At 45.3% G+C, this 19,371-nt stretch overlaps 1 protein-coding gene across 1 annotated transcript in view; it reads right to left on the reverse strand.

Annotated features, from left to right (window-relative positions):
* Window positions 1-236: 236 nt before the first annotated feature.
* Dusp29 (dual specificity phosphatase 29) overlaps window positions 237-19,371 on the reverse strand; it is a 38,458-nt gene continuing 19,323 nt past the window's right edge. Inside the window, exons 3-4 of the mRNA XM_026390210.1 lie at window positions 11,028-11,248; window positions 237-1,454 (exon numbers count right to left, since the gene is read on the reverse strand). Coding sequence (XP_026245995.1) covers window positions 1,225-1,454; window positions 11,028-11,248 — 451 coding nt within the window. The 3' untranslated portion in view covers window positions 237-1,224. The remainder of the gene's footprint in view (window positions 1,455-11,027; window positions 11,249-19,371) is intronic.

Raw genomic sequence — 19,371 nt, forward strand, 5'->3', positions numbered from 1 at the left:
GACTCTTGGGTGACTTTATCCAGCTGCTGAATCCCTGGACTCTTACCTCCCCTCCCATAAGAACTTCCTCTTTCATTCTGTTGAGAACCACAACCAAACTGGAGACCCAGCGCCTTTCCATTGTTTCCCAGTAGGCCTTTAGCACACTCTCTTGGCTTTATCCAGGTGGTTTCCCTTTCTGGTCATTGGCTGCCAGGACCCCACCCCCACCCCCCTGCCCCGACCCCTCTCTCTCTTTGGGTTCAGTCTGGTTCAGGTTCCTGGCTCTAGAAGCCACCACAACCCACTTGGTGCTGCTACTATTTTCTCAAGAATGAAGAGCACACATGCTCACAGTGAGTGGCTTAGCTCACCCTTGAGCCCCCCTGACTGCCCCATCCTTCCATTCCACATCAAACCCCTTTACAAATACTTCCTGGTGTGACTGAAAACAAACCAGCCCCAGCTGCTCTGGCTAGAGACACAGTCCTGGTCTGCTGAAGGGTGTCTCCTCCTTTCCCTCTTTGTACAAAATTATAAAGCCAAAACTCTTGCTTGTCCAAATTTGCCACAATTTATTGAATTTGTCTGAGTAGTGGCAGCTCTGGCCACCATTCAGAAGAGCCCTGGCTCCCTGAGGCAGGCAAGAAGCCAAGGGCAGGGGCTTCTAAGGGGCTCAGGACCCTACTCCCCACCCCTGCCAGGCCAGCAGCATCTGTGAATGGTGACCTGGGGATTCCATGGGGAAAGAATGCGGGGTGGCTCCCAGAGGCCCTGATACCTGTGAAAGCTCTCCTGTAACACAGCTGCACAGGAATTTTCTGTGTTTATAGAAAATCAAGTTCTATTTTTAAATTATTTTTTTATAAGAATGTGACTTTCAGACAAAGCCAAACATTTAATCACAACACAATTCCCACACATTTTTAAATCCTTTTCTGTTTCCATCTTTTAAAAAAAGAAGAGGGAGAAAAAATTACAGGAGACTGCAGAACGGTGCTCTCATCTGTAACCAATTGAGCCGGGCGCCAGTCTCCCCCCACGGGGCTGAGGCCTGGACTCCGCCTGGAGGCGGCTCTGAAGCCTCCCGGCTCCCAGCACACACTGGGAAGTTTAATAAGATTATTAGGAAAAAGTTAAGCTTTGGTTTTGCTGTCCCTTCTCTGTGACCAATGTCATGGGGCAGCGCCATTTCAGCTTTTCTTTCTCCATCCCAAGAGTCTATGCGTGGCGGTGAAGAGGGTCCTATGGCTCCCCCTGGCAGTCCCCACGCTGGGTCTGTCGCCTCTGCTGAACCAGCTGCTTGTCCAGTTCTCGAAGTTGCTTCAGAAAGCCCCGGTTGGGTAGGACGCAGCGATTCTTGGCCACTTGTTGGATGGCATCCACCAGAGTCATGTTCCTGTGGATCATCAGGTAGGCCAGGACCAGTGTCGCCGATCTGCTCCGGCCCATGGCACAGTGAACCAGGATCTTATCTGCAGATGGAATTGAGAGAAGAAAATCCACACTGAAGAGGTGGTGTGGCTTGTGGAGAAGGCCTTGCATGAGGCCCAGGGAGGCCTGCTCAGTCCTGATTGGCTCACTCAGCTCTCACCCACAGCCTGGCTACACCCACAGCTCCCCATGTGCATGGGGGAAACTCTCATGGTTCCTTTGTCTTTGTGAAGGTAATTTGTACATAACATACTTTGTATGCTGCTTGGAACCCATTAAAAACTCAATAAATGGCATTAGTTCCTGGGCACGGTGGTGCAGGAGGCTGAGGCAGGAGAATTGCAAGTTCAAAGCCAGCTTCAGCAACTTAGTGAGATCCTGTCTCAAAAAATAAAAGGGCAGGGGGCTGGTGGCTGGGATTGTGGCTCAGCGGTAGAGTGCTTGCCTAGCACAGGCAGGACCGGGTTCCATCCTCAGCACCACATAAAAATAAAGGCATTGTGTTGTGTCCATCTACACCAAGAAATAAATATTTTTAAAAAATAAATAAAAAATAAAAGGGCTGGGGACTTAGGACTTAAGTCAGTGGTAAAGCACCTCTAGGTTCAATCCCCAGCACTAAATAGATAGATAGATGATAGATAGATAGATAGATAGATAGATAGATAGATAGATAGATAGATAGGAGATGTTACTGTTGCCTTGGTAAGGAAGGGGAAGAGGGAAATGAAGTTCAGGCTCTCACTTGCCTGAGTACCTCTAAGTGAGAACTCCCAAGTCAGTGTGCTGAAGAAATGATTTTATGGGTTTGTATGTGTGTGTGTGTGTGTGTGTGCTTAATGCTCATTTATTATGTTGCATAGGGTAGGCACTAGGGTTCAAATTTCAAAAACTACTAAAGGATGCCCTGAAAAGACTCCAGTGCCTCAGCTCCCAGGAGCAACAGACGTTATCAATTTTTTCTTCCAGAGAGGAACCAGTGCATATGCATAATGAAAAAGATTTATTTTTCTTCTTTTTTTTCCCTCAAAGGCAAAGTTCTACATCCTTTTCCATACCTTGCTTTTTCATTTAACAATATATCTTGGACATTTTTATCAATCTGTATATGAAAGATTCGTTTAATTTTGTGTGTGTGTGTGTGTGTATGTGTCTAAAATGAAATTCCTCTGTAGAGATAAGCAACTATAGACAGAATGCATTCCCTGGAAGACCCTGGAATGACCATCCCATGCGTGGGCTACATGTGGAGTGGAGAGATACGGATGCTTTTTACGTTATCTGCAGTGCTGCTAGATTTGACCCTGGATAAGGAGAGCTGCCTCATCCCCGATGGCCCTTTCTGCAGCCCAGAGGGCATGGTCTGCTTGCTTGGCATCCTTGAGCATCCATGTAGCCAGTGGGGCCCATATTACCCTGGCCTGATCTCTTGCAGACCTGGGTTCCAGACTGGATTCTGCCACTCATTGCCAGTTAGCTAACAAATAGGTAAGTCACTCAGCCTCTGGAGCTCTAATTTCCTCAACTGTCAAGGAGGGGAGCAAAATCAGATCAGCAGTGAGCAAATCTAATTCTATAAAATTACATGGTTGAGTTTTTTAAAAAATGAAAGTAGTTTTACTGTCATGTGCCAAAGGAAAGGGATGAACATTCTTCAAATTTAAATTAGCTACAGTATTGTCTATTCTAGCTGTTCTCTAAGTGTGTTCCAAGATCCCAGGGAGTTCCCAGGAAACTTTCAGGAGATGCATGGAGTCAATACGATTTCCATCATCCATCGTACTGTGGTGATATTTGTCTGACTGTGTTGACATGCATGCTGACATTGCCTTTGTGACCATCACAAAGGCAATGGTGTGCAGAACTTCTGCTGTCTTAGCAGGGATCATGGCACAGGCACCAGTTAGACTAGTAAGCAAATTGCTTTGCCTGCCCCCACACACTCTCAGGGGGCAAACAGCAATTTCCCTTAAGAATAATTTCGATGAAGCAGTAAAAATTAGTTTTATCAAATCCCAGCCCCTGGGTGTACTTCTTAATATTCCATGTGATGAAATGGGATGTATACATAAAGCACTTTGGCCACATACTGAAGTACAATGGTTGTCTCAAGGAAAAGCACATGCAAGCTGATTGAGATGCGAGCTGAATAGCTGCTGTTTTCAGGAAACACATTTTTCCTTGAGTGAACAAATGACAGAAAAACCATGGGTATTCAAACTTGGGAATTTAGCAGTCCTCTTCTCAAAAGTGAACCAAGTGAGCCTGTCATGTCAAAGAAAACAACTGACGTATTTGTTGCTGGTGATAAAATGCAGAATTTCAAGCAAAAATTAGAATTTTGGAAAACTTGTATCCATCACTATGAGATGGACAGTTTCCTAATACATTATGATTTTTTTTTCCTTTAAGGTAGATGGTGATATTAACAAGTGTGACTTTTTGGATAATCTGCAATGAAAAATGTCAGCATTTGAAAGAACCACATAACTTAGTGAACTAGTATTTTCAAATGAACAGTGTAGGACATTTTAATGTTATATCAAAAGATCCACTTAAGACAGACCAGTGGAGTTTAATGTGAGAGTATATGAAGTTCATTGATATGGTTTCTGATTCCACATCACAAGTGACCTTAAAATATTTTGTTTGTGGAGATTTGGTGCAGTTTCAAAGAAGACTATCCACAATTATCTCAAAAGCCTATTAAAATATTCCTCCCTTGTCCAACTACATATATAATTAAGGCTGTATTTTCTTTAAATATTTCAACTGAAAGAAGTTATCACAATAATCTGAATGCAGAAGCAGATATAAGAATACAACTGAATTATGTTAAACCTAACATTGAAGACATTTGTTAAAAATGTAAAATAATATCACTCTTCCCCCTAACTTATTTTGGAACACATAACTTTTCATAAAACTATGTAATTATGTTGCTATACAATAGGTCTGTTTAAATGAACAAATATCTTAATTTTTTTCAGTTTTTTTTTTCAGGGTAAATATTGATAGCTATAATCTACATAGACAAAACGTCTTTGGTATTCACTAATTTTTAAGAGTGTAAAAGAATTCTGAATCCAAAAAGTTGGGAACCAGAGATCTGGAAGAAAAAGCTCTTTGGCCTCTTCCATGCCCACAGCTGGGCCTCTCTGAGAAGCCAGGAGCTTCAGAAGCTTCCCATCCCTCAGGCCTCCATTTGGTGGCGCTCTAGAGCTCACCTAGCTCATATCTCCTTTTATGCTCAGCCAACCTTCAAGGATTCATTATCATCATCCTTCCTTTGCAGATGGGGAAACAAGCTCATGGGGGCGCAATGATTTTGCTAGAGATTTCCCAGAAAGCTTTTGCTTGGAATAGCTCAATGCAACATATATTTGAGGCCCTACTGTGTGCCACTAGAATCTCATTGCTTTATCTGTGCTCAGAGCAACGAGATTCAACTGACTGTCCCACCACTGCCAGTGGGTGCCCTCTCCTGTCGCTATGGGATCACTCTGCTGGTGTCACAGTCATTGGGACTGCTTGAGCTGTGTGACCCCAGTGCCGGCCCTGTTCCTGAGTCATAGGCCTGAAGTCTGAAGAGTTGTCTAAGAAGACACTCATGGACATTGGTGGGTTTATGGAGCATCACAGGATACAAGGACAGCTAGCTTCTGCATAGATGTGGCTCTGCATGTCCATCTCACTGCCACCACCTCACTTTCCTCATTGGACCAATGCCCAGTAGAGTGATGATGGTCAGAAACCAAGGCAGCATGAGAAATCCATGCGGTGCTAAACACCAAGCACCTGGGCTCTTCTCTCCAGCCCTACACGGCTGGAGAAGTCTGCGCACTCCAATCAACAGTGAGGACAACAGTGGCCTCTCCACAGGCAGAGCCTGGCACAGGGAGGTGCTCTGTAAATAGTTCTTCATTTTATCACAATTTAACTGATCTCCACAAGCTCACCAGGCCCGCTCATCCTACATCTCCATGTTGCTGGGCCTTTCTCTTCTTCACCTTGGCCAGAAAGGGAGGCAGGAAGCAGGTCCCCCTTCTTTATTGCTACTTGGGGCTTAGGGGATGGGGGCCCCACATTCTTGCCCAGCATAACTGTGCTTGTGGGGTGTGGCTGCATCCAGGCCAGCGCATGTCTACCTCTGGCATTCTAATCCCCACGGGCTGCTCCAGAGGCTGCCTGGCCCCTGGCCAGCACTGCTGATAACTAAAGCGTTTCTTCCTCTCCTGGCAAAAAGAGTAATTCTTCCTGTCATGACTAAATACTAAAACAGACGAAAGCTGTAGTTCATTAAGCCTTTGGGGAGCCTGAAGTCTGTTAAGTGAGAGGGGGAGGGGAGAGGAAGGCGGAAGGTAAGGGAGATGGGGGAGGCAGGCGCAGGGGAGCTGGAGGGGGTGGAAGGGAAAGCGGGAAAAGAGGGAGGAGGGACATTCAGTTGTGGCAGGAGTTCCTGGAGTTGAATTTGGTTTCCAAGACCCCCGCATTCATGCTGTCAGCCATGAGAACTAGATGGACCTTCCTAGGGTAAAGAGCCTGCTGTTCTCTTTCCCCTCTGGGACTGTCCCCAGAATCTCAGGCCTCTGCTCCCTCTTTGCTCAGTGGCCCTGCCAAGCACCATCCTTTGGAGCCTAGGGTTGGGCGGCAGGAATCAGTAGAGTAGGGAAGGCCTGTTCCCAGCACTGGCCTCATGGAGAAAGCAGGAGACTGTGAGTTGGATGCCAGCCACAGGTAGGGTCCTCGGCAAAGGCAGCCTTGACAGAGCTGGCATTTTCTATATCACTGGCTTCTAAATTTTTCTGCGCAACCCCAGGAAATAACAGAGCAGGATGAAATTCACAGCTGACACCTGTATTCTCTTCTAAGCACTTTATGTGGTCAATGTCACCCAATGACATTGATGAAGTTATTTTCTCCAGTTTACAGATGAGGTAACTGAAGTGCAGAGAAGGGACTTGTCCAAGTCACACAGTTAGGGAGTGGCAGACCCAGGATCTGAGCCCAAGCAGATGGCCAGTGTGCCTGTCAGTCAAAAGTAATCTATACCTGCACTGCCTGCAAGGCAAGCTGATATTTTCTATTTATTTCTAATTTATTCAATGTTTCAGAAAGAAACACCCACCAAATTGATTTTTGATCCACTGATAGGTCACAAATCTGTATCTGGAAATGGCTAGTTTCCATCAAATGTTTCTCCTATGTCCCCTTACCAACAGGGTGTCTGGTGGACTGCCAGGGTGTGTGTGCCATTGGAAGACAGGAGACACTTGGTGATCTAGTCTGGTTAAGGCTTAGGGAATCAACCAGAGCCAGAGAATCAACCTCTTGCTAAAAGAAGCCTTTGTTTATTTATTCATACCTACTGGGTCCATAATAGATTTTAAGGGAGCTTCAACAGTAGGCTAAAGACTGTTTATTTAAGAAACAAGGAACCAGTTTGGAGATGTGGCTCAGTGGTAGAGTGCTTGCCTAGCATGCCTGAAGACCTGGGTTTCCTCCCCAGTACCATGAATTAAAAAAGAAAAAAAGGATGAACCAAGGGTCAATGCTGATTCTGAAATTTGATCTTCAGGCAGGCCCTGGTAATCACATGGGAACAGTGAAGGCACTCCAAATGTATTCTGTCACAGGTTCTTTTTCTGATGAAGAAGGATGAGTTCACTTGGGCAGGTCACTAGACTTCTCTAGGCTTTGGTTTTCTGAGATCTCAGGCCTGGATGGCAGACTAGATTATTTCTTAAGATTTTTGGAGCATGATTGAGGCTTTCTGGAGAGTTCATTCAGAAGGTCAAATCAGCATAGAGTGGGGGTAGAAGTGGGGCCTCTGGGCATGATAATTGGCCAGGAGTACAGTTCCCTGACACACATCAGGGATTTTTTTATTACTTTTTTTTTATATGTTGATGAACCTTTGTTTTATTCATTTATTTATATGTGGTGCTGAGAATCGAACCCAGTGCCTCACACATGCTAGACAAGTGCTCTAAGCCACAACCTCAGCCCCAGGGATGGTTTTTAAAAAGAATGAATATACTGAGCACTATGGCACATGCCTATAATCCCAGTGATTCAGGAGGCTGAGGTAGGAAGATTGCCAGTTTAAGGCCAGTGTTAGAAATTTAGTGAGACCCTCTCAAAATAGAAAATAAAAAGAGCTGCAGTTCACTGGGAACAGTGGCACACACCTATAATCCCAGCAACTCGAGAGGCTGAGGAAGGAGGATCGCAAGTTCAAGGCCAGCCTCAGCAACTTAGTGAGGCCCTCAGACAACTTAGTGAGACCCTGTCTCATAATTAAAAAACAAGGGCTGGGGATATAGCTCGATAGGTAGAGTGGTGCAAGGCGCTGGGTTCAATCCCCAGTACCAAATATATAAATATTTAAAACAGGACTAGGGATATAGTTCAGTGGTTAAGCGCCCTGGGTTCAATCCCCAGTACCAAAAGAAGCGGGGAGGACTAGGGATGTAGCTCAGTGATGGAGTGCTCCCAGGTTCAATCAACAGTGCCAAAAAAAGAACACATAGCATGTGCAAGGCACTAGGTTCAATCCCATCACAAAAAAAAAAATTAAAAATTAAATTAAAAAAAAAAAGAGTGAGCATGACTGGCTGTGAGGGACAGGGAGAGGGAACAGTGTACCCTTGGCTGAAAGGAGTCAATGGAGGACAGGAAAGACAGGAAGGAGGGAGGAAAGAGAGAGGCCTGCCTTTGGGCCAGACTACCCATCAACACCTCTTACATCAGGAGTATAATAAGAAACACACGACTGGATCTGCCTCTGAAATGCCACAAAAGTGTCCCTGGGTTTTCCAGTGCATGACTAGACAAAACCAGGCTACCCACTGCACGCGTGGCAGGGAGGCCAAGCACCTGTCATCTGCTTTCTCTATGGCAGTGCTGTTGCTAAGCTAATAAGCATTTTGTTTTGTTACTCTGCACCATTCAGGGCACAGGTGACGAGCTGATGGCCATTGGTTTGCTTTGGTTTTGCCCTCTCCTGTATTTTAAGAAATATCAATTTGCTGTCAACAAATGTGAGTGATTTTACAGTAAAATCCAGATTGGAGACTTTTCCTGAAAAGTCAGAAATTCTACCATGTTTTCATTATCCTCACAAGAAACACTGACTGGAATAAAGCAGCAGCTGCTGGTTTTGACGGGGGCACAGGACTTTCTTCAGTCCTGTCCCTACATCCCATTGCCTTACACTCGGACACCTTCATTTGTTTCTGCTCTGCGTGGTTCTGAAGGATTGATATTTGATGCTTTGGGCTGAGGAAGTCTGTAGACATTCAGGGGCAAAGGGCACTGAGAATGGAGCCCAGCCTCCCACCTGACAATGCTGTCACATCCTGCTCCCTGATTCTGCCCAGCTGATCTAGGCCCCACACCCTTCCAATCAATCTGGTTGCTTGCACATCCTCTAGCCTCTCTATATATCCTCTTCCCTCTTTTTCTTTTTTGGGGTACCAAGGATTAAACTCAGAGGCACTCGGCCACTGAGCTATATCCCTAGCCCTAATTTGTATTGCATTTAGAGACAGTCTCATTGAGTTGCTTAGGGCCTTGCCTTGGCTGAGTTTGGCTTTGAACTTGTTATCCTCCTGTCTCAGGCTCCTGAGCCACTGGAATTACAGGTGTGTGCCACGGCACCCGGCTCTCTTCCTTCTTGACCCTTCCATTGCTGGGTACTTTCGCCCTCCTGGTTTAAGGGTCACAACCCACACCAGCCTGAAACATCCTCATTGGTGCTCTGTGATCTCTCTGGGTCTAAACATGTGACTCTAGATCTTGATTCTTTCCTGATCTGGCAGTGGGGGCAGCCTCTCAAATGCTGTGCCAGGAACCTAAAACAAGCTTTCATGTGAGTATATCATACAAGTTCAAAGTTGGAATGTCTTTTTTCCTTCTTTTCTTTCTTTTTTTTTAGGATTGGAAACTTTATTATGATGATATGCATATGCTGGAGAAGTTATATGCTTCACAGTACACGACCTCTTTTTATCAAATGCATCCGAAAGCCTGCTGTGCACCAGGTTCTATGCCAAGTGCTTTATGTGTGTTACTGCTGATCTTCATTATAACCTCACAAGGTAAATATTTTCATCACCAGATGGAGACACCAAGGCTCAGAGAAATCACATCATTAGTAAGTTTTGCAACAGGAATTTGAACCCAGTCTTGTCTTCTCCAAAGTCTGCCAGGTCTCTTCCATTAAGGGGGAGTTCTAAGACATAGAAATGGCAAGCAAGCACATAAAACAGAAACTGAAAGATTGAACTGTTGTAGGCTTTTGTTTTTTCATGTCAAATGTGTTTTCAGTTAACTTCAAACTTTACCTTATGGTGATGAGTCAGAGTTCAATTACTTTTTTCATCCTGCTTGGAAATCCAGAATGTGCAGAACACAAAAGATAATCCATAAGTAGACTTGCAAAAAAAATGACTTAGAATTGAGACATCTTTTAACACAAGCACTTCAGTTCCAAGGGTTTTTATCCCATAGTGACATTGCTTTCTGAACCATTGATAATGACAAATTGTTAGTAGCTATGGCTGGCTGTAGAGCTAGGGCCACTGTGGGATGACTGTCCAGCAGAACTGGCCTAGGCCCAACCCCAGGTTGCAAATTCCTGAAGCAGGTCAGTCGGTCAGTCAGTGAGCCTTGTGATTCCAACCTTTACAGCAAGAAAGGCTTTCAGTAACTGGATACCCTGAATTATGTGATGTCCCCAGAAAGGAGTGTGACACATGGGGCTGAAGTCAGAGCCCAGATTAGGGAGTTAAAGTCCTTCTGGCCTCTGTGGAATGCAATAATGCAATATGCAGCAATAATTGCCTATTGTTTTCCCTGGTACATGCCTTGGCTGTGCCCTCTTCTCCAGAATAGCCTGTAGCCTTTCCTAAATTAGGGCAGCTAAAACTGTATTTTTGAGCACAAGGACTAGTACTATGATTTAGAAGATGGATAATCAACGCTGGGAAACTTGAACATTCCAAGTACAAAACTCAAATTCTCAGATACAATTTAGCCAAGGTTGTCAACTTGCTATGGGAGGTCTTGCTACACGGAGTGTTAGAGGGTAGGAGGATGTGCGCTTGGAATTTAGTGAGACTAGAAGAATTTAAAGTCTCTCCATAGATACCCACCCTGAACCTGGCTAGGATCTTGGCTCCTTTTTGGGGGGAAGGGGTGGGGGGGCTGGGGACTGAACCCAGAGCCTCCAATAGGCAAGCATTCTACCACTGAGCTATACCCGAGACCCTGCCTTTTCCTTTTGAAGGATGGCTGATACTCCTCAGGGAACACTTTCTTAGACCTAATGATAGCCCTTCGCTCTAAACTCTCACTATTCCGATTCCTCAGTCATCAAAGTCGGAACCCCACCAGTAGCGTGCTCAGTGAGGCTGGTCCTCAAACCATGACAACCTCCGGAGGCTCAGAGGTCTTCTCATCAACCACATGCAACCTTAGAGCCTTGGATACGAAAACCACGTTTTCAAGGCGCCCTCAGGGGGCGGGGCCTCTTGTGGGGCGGGGCCGGGGCTGGGGGCGGGGCCTCTTGTGGGGCTGGGAGCGGGGCGGGGCCGGGCCGGGCCTCTTACTGCGATCGTCTTGGAGAGCCGAGTCCACGAAGGCAGCTGCGGAGTAGAAGAAGACGCTGAGGTCGAAGGTGGGCACGTCGTCGGCCTCGACGCCGTGGTACTCGATGGGCATGTCGCGGTAGTAGTCGGGCCCCGTGTCCACGTTCCAGCGGCCGTGGGCCGCGTTCAGCACGTGCGTGAAGCCCGCCTTCTGCAGCCCGTAGCGGTCCAGCGCCGTCGCCCTGGGCACAAGGGAGAAAGGTTGGTCTGCCATGAGGGACTGGGCGCAGAGGGGGGCGAGTGGTGTGGACTTTGGGGTGGATGGAGGTGAGGGACTTTGGAGGACCATCCAAGGCTCTCTTCACTCAATTCCGGTTCCTAAAATAAGGTGATTTCAAATGAAGCCCCAAAGCCCTGCTTAGACTGACCCAGGGGCCATTCACGCCATTTGGTCTTTTCATCCCTCTGTTTCGGCAGGATTGGAGGATGGTGTGACTGAGCTATTCATTCATCCATTTTTTCATCATTTACCAAATCCAGCTAAATCTGGCACTGAACCCTCCTGCTGGACTGGGCCAGCCAGATCCCCAAAAGGCTTCCAGGATAACCCATTCATCTGGGCCGATTTCATAGAGCCCCAGTAGACCCCTTAAAGAGGCCTCTTCTCTGAATCTTCGGGATACATATAGGGTTTTTCAGGTCAGGACTAGAAAGAATAGCTAAAGGCTGGTCTTTGTGAGATTTTGATTGAGATTGGGCAAAATTTTCACAGGGTTGGTGGGCACAATGTGAAACAGTTACTTTGGTGAGTCCTTGGCCTAGTTGAGTAAAGCATTGTTCTGAGGTCAGTTTTTGAGTATCCCATTGTTTGAGTTACTTGGGGGAAGTTCCTGAAGCTGGCAGAGAAGTCATTTAGTTTTCTTTCTTTTTAATATTTATTTTTTAGTTGTAGTTGGACACAACACCTTTATTTCACTTGTTTATTTTTGTATGTGGTGCTGAGGATTGAACCCAGGGTCTCACGTGTGCCAGGCAAGTGCTCTACCACTGAGCCACAACCCCAGCCCAGTCATTTAGTTTTCTAGACAAGAATTTCCAAGAAAGAAGAGCAAGGACCTGTGGCCTTGGAACATGACTAGACAGAAAGGCAACATGGTAGACTATCAGAGGAAGCAGGAGTTGTTGCTGGGAAGGCAGGTTGGTTGGGGAGCTTTTGGGGAGGGGGCTCCTCCTTGAGACTGCCCCACCACAAGGGTCAGCATTTGGTGATGGAGGGGAAGAGAGAGGCAAGAGAAGACCACACCAAGGAATTCACAACCTGAGATATAGAGGCTGGAGATAATGCAGGCCTTTCAGGAAATGTTTGTTACTTTCTGCAGTCAAACTTTTATCTCCAAATAGTGATTTAGAATCCATTGGGTATCACGCACTGTTCTGGTGCTGATGTTGGTATCATGCACTGTTCTGGTGCTGATGTTACAGCAGGGAAGAGGTTACTCATGGTCCCTTGGGAAACTCAGGTTCTACTAGACATAGCAAATAACAAACAAATAAGATCTCAGTAGTAAGAGCTGTGAAGGAACTAGAGCCATGTCACAGGATGCAGAATGACCATGGTCCTGCTTTTGGTAGGATGGTCAGTATAGGCCTCTGCCAGGAGGTGGCATTGAAGTAAGGGAGGGGGAGAGTGTTTCATTCAGGCTGAAGGAACAAGTGCTGAGAAAGGAGACCCGTGAGGCTGTAGCAGAGGGCAGAGGTGGGATCCTGGTGTGCTCTGCAAGCCACAGGAAAGAGTGTGGATCTTATTCTAAGCCTTAGAGGGCTTTAAGGGAAGGGAGAGCACGGTTGGCCTTTTATAAAGATCAGTCTGGCTGATGTGTGGAGTGGGATTAAAGAGGGACCAAAAGCAGAAGCAAGGAGGTCTGCTGGAGGCTTCTGCAGTTGTATGGGCAAAAGAGGAAGGAGGTTTGGACTAGGGTGATGTCACAGTGTGACAACCAGATCTGGCTTTAAGAAGACATCTCCCTCAATAGCACAGAGACCAGCCTGCAGCTCAGGGAAGAGGTGACATGGGTCTGGAACCCTAATAATAAGAGGACAGGAGTGGCATTGTGCTTCAGCTGAAACCTCATCTCAAGGCCACTGGGAAAAGGATGTGAACTGAAGTGCCATATTGGATGGCAATAGGGACCAACACCCTGGGCTGAGAGGAGTCCTGCATCAGAAGCACATGCCATGGCCCCTCTCCAGTGGTGCTGCTGTCTCTACTAGTTTCTTGGAGCTTTTTGTTTGCCGTGAGAGGAACCATGATGGTGTCTAGAGTTTGGGAAGGAGAGACCTGAGCACAGGCGTTGAGCCTTTAGAAACATTTGTAAACAGCCTGTCGAGCTGTGGTGTGGGGCAGTGGGGAGTTCCACCAAGGCCTCCAGCTGCCTTGGTGCTGGCATCCTGACAGTGGAACACATTCTGCTTTCAATTTTTCCTCAGAAAGGTCTGCTTTTCATTTTTCTTTTTGTCCCAAAGTATGTATACAACAAACATTATGCTTTTGGAACCCAGATCTGCACTCAATTAAAGCTTCCCCTAATGCAGTCCATCATTGCTGAGTAGCAATCAACCCCACTTTGAGGTTGAGCTCAGTGGAAAAATTAAAATTAACTGTTTTTGACAGGAAGCTTGTACCCATCAGAAAGAAGGTTCTCTCTGAGTTCAGGAACTGGGTTTTAACATAATCAAATGGCAGTTTGAATAAACAACTGTTTGCACTTTGCTGCTTTTAAGGTCAAGGATCAGGATAGATATGCAACAAGATTCATTGCATGACACCTCCTTATTCACTCTATTGAGCTGGCTTTGGCTGTGTCTGAGAGGAAGGGACTCATGAGGAGCATCAGTCCTGGTCAGTGTCTGAGACCCACTGCAGATTTTCAGGGCTCTTTGGCTACCTGGGCCAGGAAGGGGAGATGATGTCCTCACACTCTACTCTGGGGACTACCCCCAGCTAAGTTACTCAGAGTCCAGTTGAGAACTTGGAAGAGCATCCACAGCAGAATGGGGAATTTGCAAATAAAACAGTGCCTCATAGATCTCAGACACACAGCAGCTGGTCCCCAGTTGGGCCAGACGCCCAGCTCAATAATTGTTGGACGTGGGGTGGGGATTGAGGGTGGTTGTCTGGTACGTAGTGTTTTGCTTTTAAAATCTCAGGGCCAGATACATTCTCTGCCTTGATATGTTATGTGGGAAAGAAACTAAGAAATGCAGAGGCATTTTGAGGTGGAGGCAAAGAGAAAAGGGCCACATGGCCCTGTCCTGGGCCCATTTATGTGTATCTGCTGAAGGAGAAGAGACTTCAGAGGGAAAAATAGATTTAGGAATTTATTTTTAGAATCTGGATGATGCAGGGGCTGTAGTGTCTGATTGTTTCAGAAAAATCCTACATTCGATCAATTTGTTCATTTTTAAAAAATAATGTCATTTAATTACAGAAATAACATATGCTGATTGTAGAATGTGGGAAACATAACCCCCCCCCAAAAGGAAAAAACAAAAAACTATTTCTAATCTGCTAGAGATACAAGATTTTATAATTAGCCTTTTGTTTGTTTGTTTTGGTACTGGGGATTGAACCCAGGATGCTTAACCACTGAGCCACATCCCCAGCCTGTTTTGTATTTTATTAGAGATAGGGTCTCACTAAGTTGCTGAGGCTGGCTTTGAACTCACGACCCTCCTGCCTCAGCTTCCCAAGCTGCTGCCACTGTGACCGATGTTTATCTTTAGCCTTTTGATATAAGATCCTCCAGTTGTCTTTCCGTGGATAGATTTGTATATTTTATAGAAATGTGTTTTAATACAATACTATACAGTCATATTTCATTTCATTGTGCTGCACAGATACTTTTTGTGTGTGTGATGCTAGAGATGGAATCCAGGGTCACATGCATGCTAAGCTATACGCCCAGCCTCAATATGGCATTCTTTACCAATCAAAGGTTTGTGGCAAGCCAAATCTATTGGCATCATTTTTCCAATAGCTCAGATGATTATTAGCATTTTTTAGCAATGAACATTTTGAACTGAAGTATTTACATTGTTTTATAGACATGATGGTATTGCACACTTTAGCTATACTATTATGTAAACACAACTTTTATATGCCCTGGGAAATCAAAGAATTTGAGTGACTTGTTTTGTTTTGATTTTTTTCTTTATTGTGGTGGCCTGGAACTGAACCCATGATGTCTCCAAAGTATACTTATGTGTACAGTTTCAAAAACTTTGGCATGGTGCTATATCATAAATGTCTTCCTTTGTCAACATATGTCCTTTTTTTTTTTTTTAAAGAGAGTGAGAGAGGGGAGAGAGAGAGAGAGAATTTTTAATATTTATTTTTTAGTTCTCGGCGGACACAACATCTTTGTTGGTATGTGGTGCTGAGGATCGAACCCGGGCCGCATGCATGCCAGGTGAGCGCGATACCGCTTGAGCCACATCCCCAGCCCCATATGTCCTTTTTTAATATTTATTTTTTAGATGTAGATGGACACAACACAATGCCTTTATTTTTATGTGGTGCTGAGGATCAAACCCAGGTCCCGCCCATGCTAGGGGGGGGGGATCTACTGCTGAGCCACAATCCCAGCCCCTAACATATGTCCTTTGACAGCGCTATGGTAGTCTCACATATATCTCCCAAACTTTATCTCACCCATCACTTTGCTTTATTTCTTTGGGAGCATCTGATTATGTTCTTACGGGTGATTTCTTGAAGTGGAATTGCTGGGTCCATGGTATGGACATTTTTTAATATATTTTATACTTGTTACTAAGTGGCCCTCTAGAAAACTGGTTCAGATTTATATCTTAATTTTTTTTCAAATTTAATAGGCAAAAAATAAAAATGTGTTCATGTTTCCTTTTTTTGGTACTGGAAATTGAGCTCAGGAGCATTCTACCACTAAGCTACAACCCTGACTCCTTTTATTTTTTTATTTTGAGACAGGATCTCTTGAAGTTGCCCAGGCTGGCCTAGAATCGCGATCCTCCTGCCCCCAACTTCCCAAATTGTTGGGATTATAGGTGTGCACCATGTGCCAGCTAATGTTTCATTTTTATCCACCTGTCTGAACTATAAGGTTGGACATTTGCCACTCATGTGGTGGACTCATGCAGTTCACTTTTAAAGAACATATCCCTGTTTTGACTGGGTTCTCTTTAGCTGTTCCTTCCTCCTACAAACCTCTGGCCTTTTCTGTGGATTCTGACTTGAGATTGGAGGACTGAGGAAGTGGGCATCTTTCTCACATGGCCCAGTTTCTTCAGTCACACACTTCCCTCCCTTCCTCCTTCTCTGGCCTACCTAGCCCAGCCTCCTGCCAGCCCTCTGGAGTTGCCCTAGAAAACTTTCTTGACACCCCACCTTAGAGGAATGATTGAGAAGTGCACTCCCTATGTGGAAGTTGCTTGGGCAGTGTTCTTTGTAGTTTTGCTTGTTAAGGCCCTAAATTCCTTAGCCTCTGCAGGCAAGACAATTTTCCCAGGTGTATGCCCTTACCCAGAGGGGAGGAGGCACAAACTCTGCATGTATATGTTTGTGCAAACCTTATGCCAGCTACCTTCAGGTGGAAAGCAAGATGGTCCCATGTTTCAGAATTCTGCACTGGGCATTGAAGAAAGGCCACTCACGACTGGGCCAGTTCCCCCTATCCTGGCTTCAGGAAGACCTGTTGCTTTCCCACACTCCTCATGGATTCTGGTTTGCGGGTGGTCTGTGTGCTATAATCTGGCACCTTTTCATCTTGGGGCATGTCACACTGTGGTGGTCACATGTCATTTTATGGGTGTGACCTTGATGATGTCCTTCATCTCCAGTGGAGTCTTGGGTTGTGACTGCTCCTTGCAGGTGGACTTGAAAACAGTAGGCACCTTCTGAGCTTCTGATCTTGGTTAATTCACCTAATATGAAGGTGAAGTTCACTGGCCTTTTAGTTTCTTAGGGTATTGTCACTCATTGATGGTGAAGCTTATAGGTGTTGTGGTTGCTTAGGGTGACAGTTTAAACTCCTGCTTGAGCTAACACAGTGAAACCTTTGAGAGCCTCAGTTTGCCTTGCTTGCGAATAGAACCAATTACACTGGCAGTACTTTCCTTATGAGTTTTTGGTGAAGTTGAATGATCCAATATTCAGGCTTCTTTGACACGTTAAAATAAAAATTCAGGGAAAAAAGGCAGTGGAAAAATGTACATCAAGTATGTTTATCTCTGGGTAATGGGATTATAGGGAATTTTAATTTTCTTTTTGTCTGTGTTTTGTAGATTTTTAGTAATGAACATGTTATGTATTCATTTACTATTTAATGTGTACCATGTTTGTATTGATGTTACTTCCTTAGTACTCAGGAGAGACTTGACTATTGCAAAGACATAGGGTGGCCTTGGGATTTTAAACTCCTGTTAAAATTTCTTCCTGTTTGCCCCACTCCCCCAAACTCTAGTCCTCTAAGGATAGATGTGAAGGAAGGAGAGAAACTATCTACCAGGGGCCTTGTTTTTGAGAAATGATGTCACATTAATGATTTTCTTTGCTAACTGTGCAAGGAGTCTCTTTTTTTTTTAATATTATTTTAGTTGTCAGTGGACCTTTACTTAATTTATTTATATACCATGCTGAGATTGAACCCAGTGCCTCACACATGCTAGGCAAGCATTCTTCCACTGAGCTAGAACCCCATCCTATGTGCAAGGAACTTACTGTTCTTTGGGGCATTGACTGAGAAAGCTTCATTAAGCATGAGACCTAGCCAGGCCATGGTCTCACGCATCTCCCATCTGGCCATCTTGCCCATGACTGGTGTCCAGTTGCACCTAAGTCAGCTTCAATAGTTGAAAGTTCTGAGTCTAGGTGTTCTAATTCCTTTAGGTGACATCCAACATTTTAAATTATCAGCCATGGAGTGCTTTTGCCGCATCCTAAACATGCCATGCCATACCTTGGAGGAGCAGGTCAAGTTTTAGTTCAGCTTGGTGCTGAGAGGCCAAGTTTTTTTGGGGGGAAAGGGATCACAGGTACACCAAGGCCAAGTCCTCTCTCACCTGAGGACTCTTTTTTTTTTTTTTTCCTGCAGATTGATCTGTCTCCACCTCCTTTTCTAGTTTCTCCAGCCGGAAACCCTGGAGATACCTCTGGCTTTTGAGGCTGTTGGCCTGGTTGGGAGCATAAAGTCAGAACCTGTAAGACAGAGCTGAGTGCTCCCAGGAAAGCAAGCTCAGCTGTCAGCAGCTGGCCATAGGCATTTGGGAAGGATCAGGCTCTGTGGGGAGGGCAGCTGGCTGTTGAGGATCCTAAGCACCAGACCTTGGAGGCAACTATAGCTTTAATAAAAAATGGGGAACTGCATAGGACCTCTGCTATTTAAACAGCAGAACAGCTTAACAGCACCCTGGTGTTGGTTCACAGGGACGCCCACATTGTGGCAGGGGAGATTTCTCAATTATCCTGTTTCAGCCGAGCCTTATCATTGCAGGCTGCCCTGCCTAGGAATTTGCAATCACTTTGAGAGTAGCTAGGATATTTCCCCTCCTGCTGACTGTAGGGGGAAAAAAAAAGAAAAAGAAAAAGAAAAAAGATTTTGCTAAGCAAATGAAAGATCTGAACAAGATTAAAGTGAGAATATTTAAATTACAGAAACTTAGTGCTTTCAAGCATACTCAAGCATTTTTGAAGCACCCATTTAGGGACTGCTGATTGATAAGAGGCGAGATGAATTATTCTTATCTCTGAGTCCTTGGCTCTCTGGAGGGCAACACTTGGTTAACCTAATTTGAATCTAATTTGAATGACTTAAAAGTAATAAAACAAGTATGTGCTTGAACCTAATGAAGCCTAATTTATTTAATAGGACATTTCTTAAAGAATTTTATTTTAGAGCTGGAAGGGACCTTTGAAATCATCCTTTATTTAACAAATAGAGAAACGAAGTCCCAGAACAATAAAATGCTTTGCCAAAGGCCACACAAGGCTACTCCCTACTACTGACCACACACAATGGGGACTTGAACTCTGTGCCTTGAGTCCTGCGGGACAGCTTTTACTGAGCCCATGGTTCCCAGTGTGGCCAACTCAGACGCCTACCAAGTTATGGGAATGAGTGGAGAGGGGGCTGGACCATGAACGAGGAAGACTTTCCTCTGGGAATATCTGCAACGTGGCCTGTTGGTCAGATCCTACCCCCTCCACGGACCCTCCTGCTTGTGGCCTCCTCTCATCAGGCTGCAGTGATGGATCTGCCTCTCTCCTCCTCCCTGTGAGCAGTGGGGACTTGTAGTTTCCAGGCACTGTGTTGGGTGAATCCTCCTGGGAAAA

Source organism: Urocitellus parryii, chromosome 5, assembly GCF_045843805.1.
Source record: "Urocitellus parryii isolate mUroPar1 chromosome 5, mUroPar1.hap1, whole genome shotgun sequence".
NCBI lineage: Eukaryota > Metazoa > Chordata > Mammalia > Rodentia > Sciuridae > Urocitellus > Urocitellus parryii.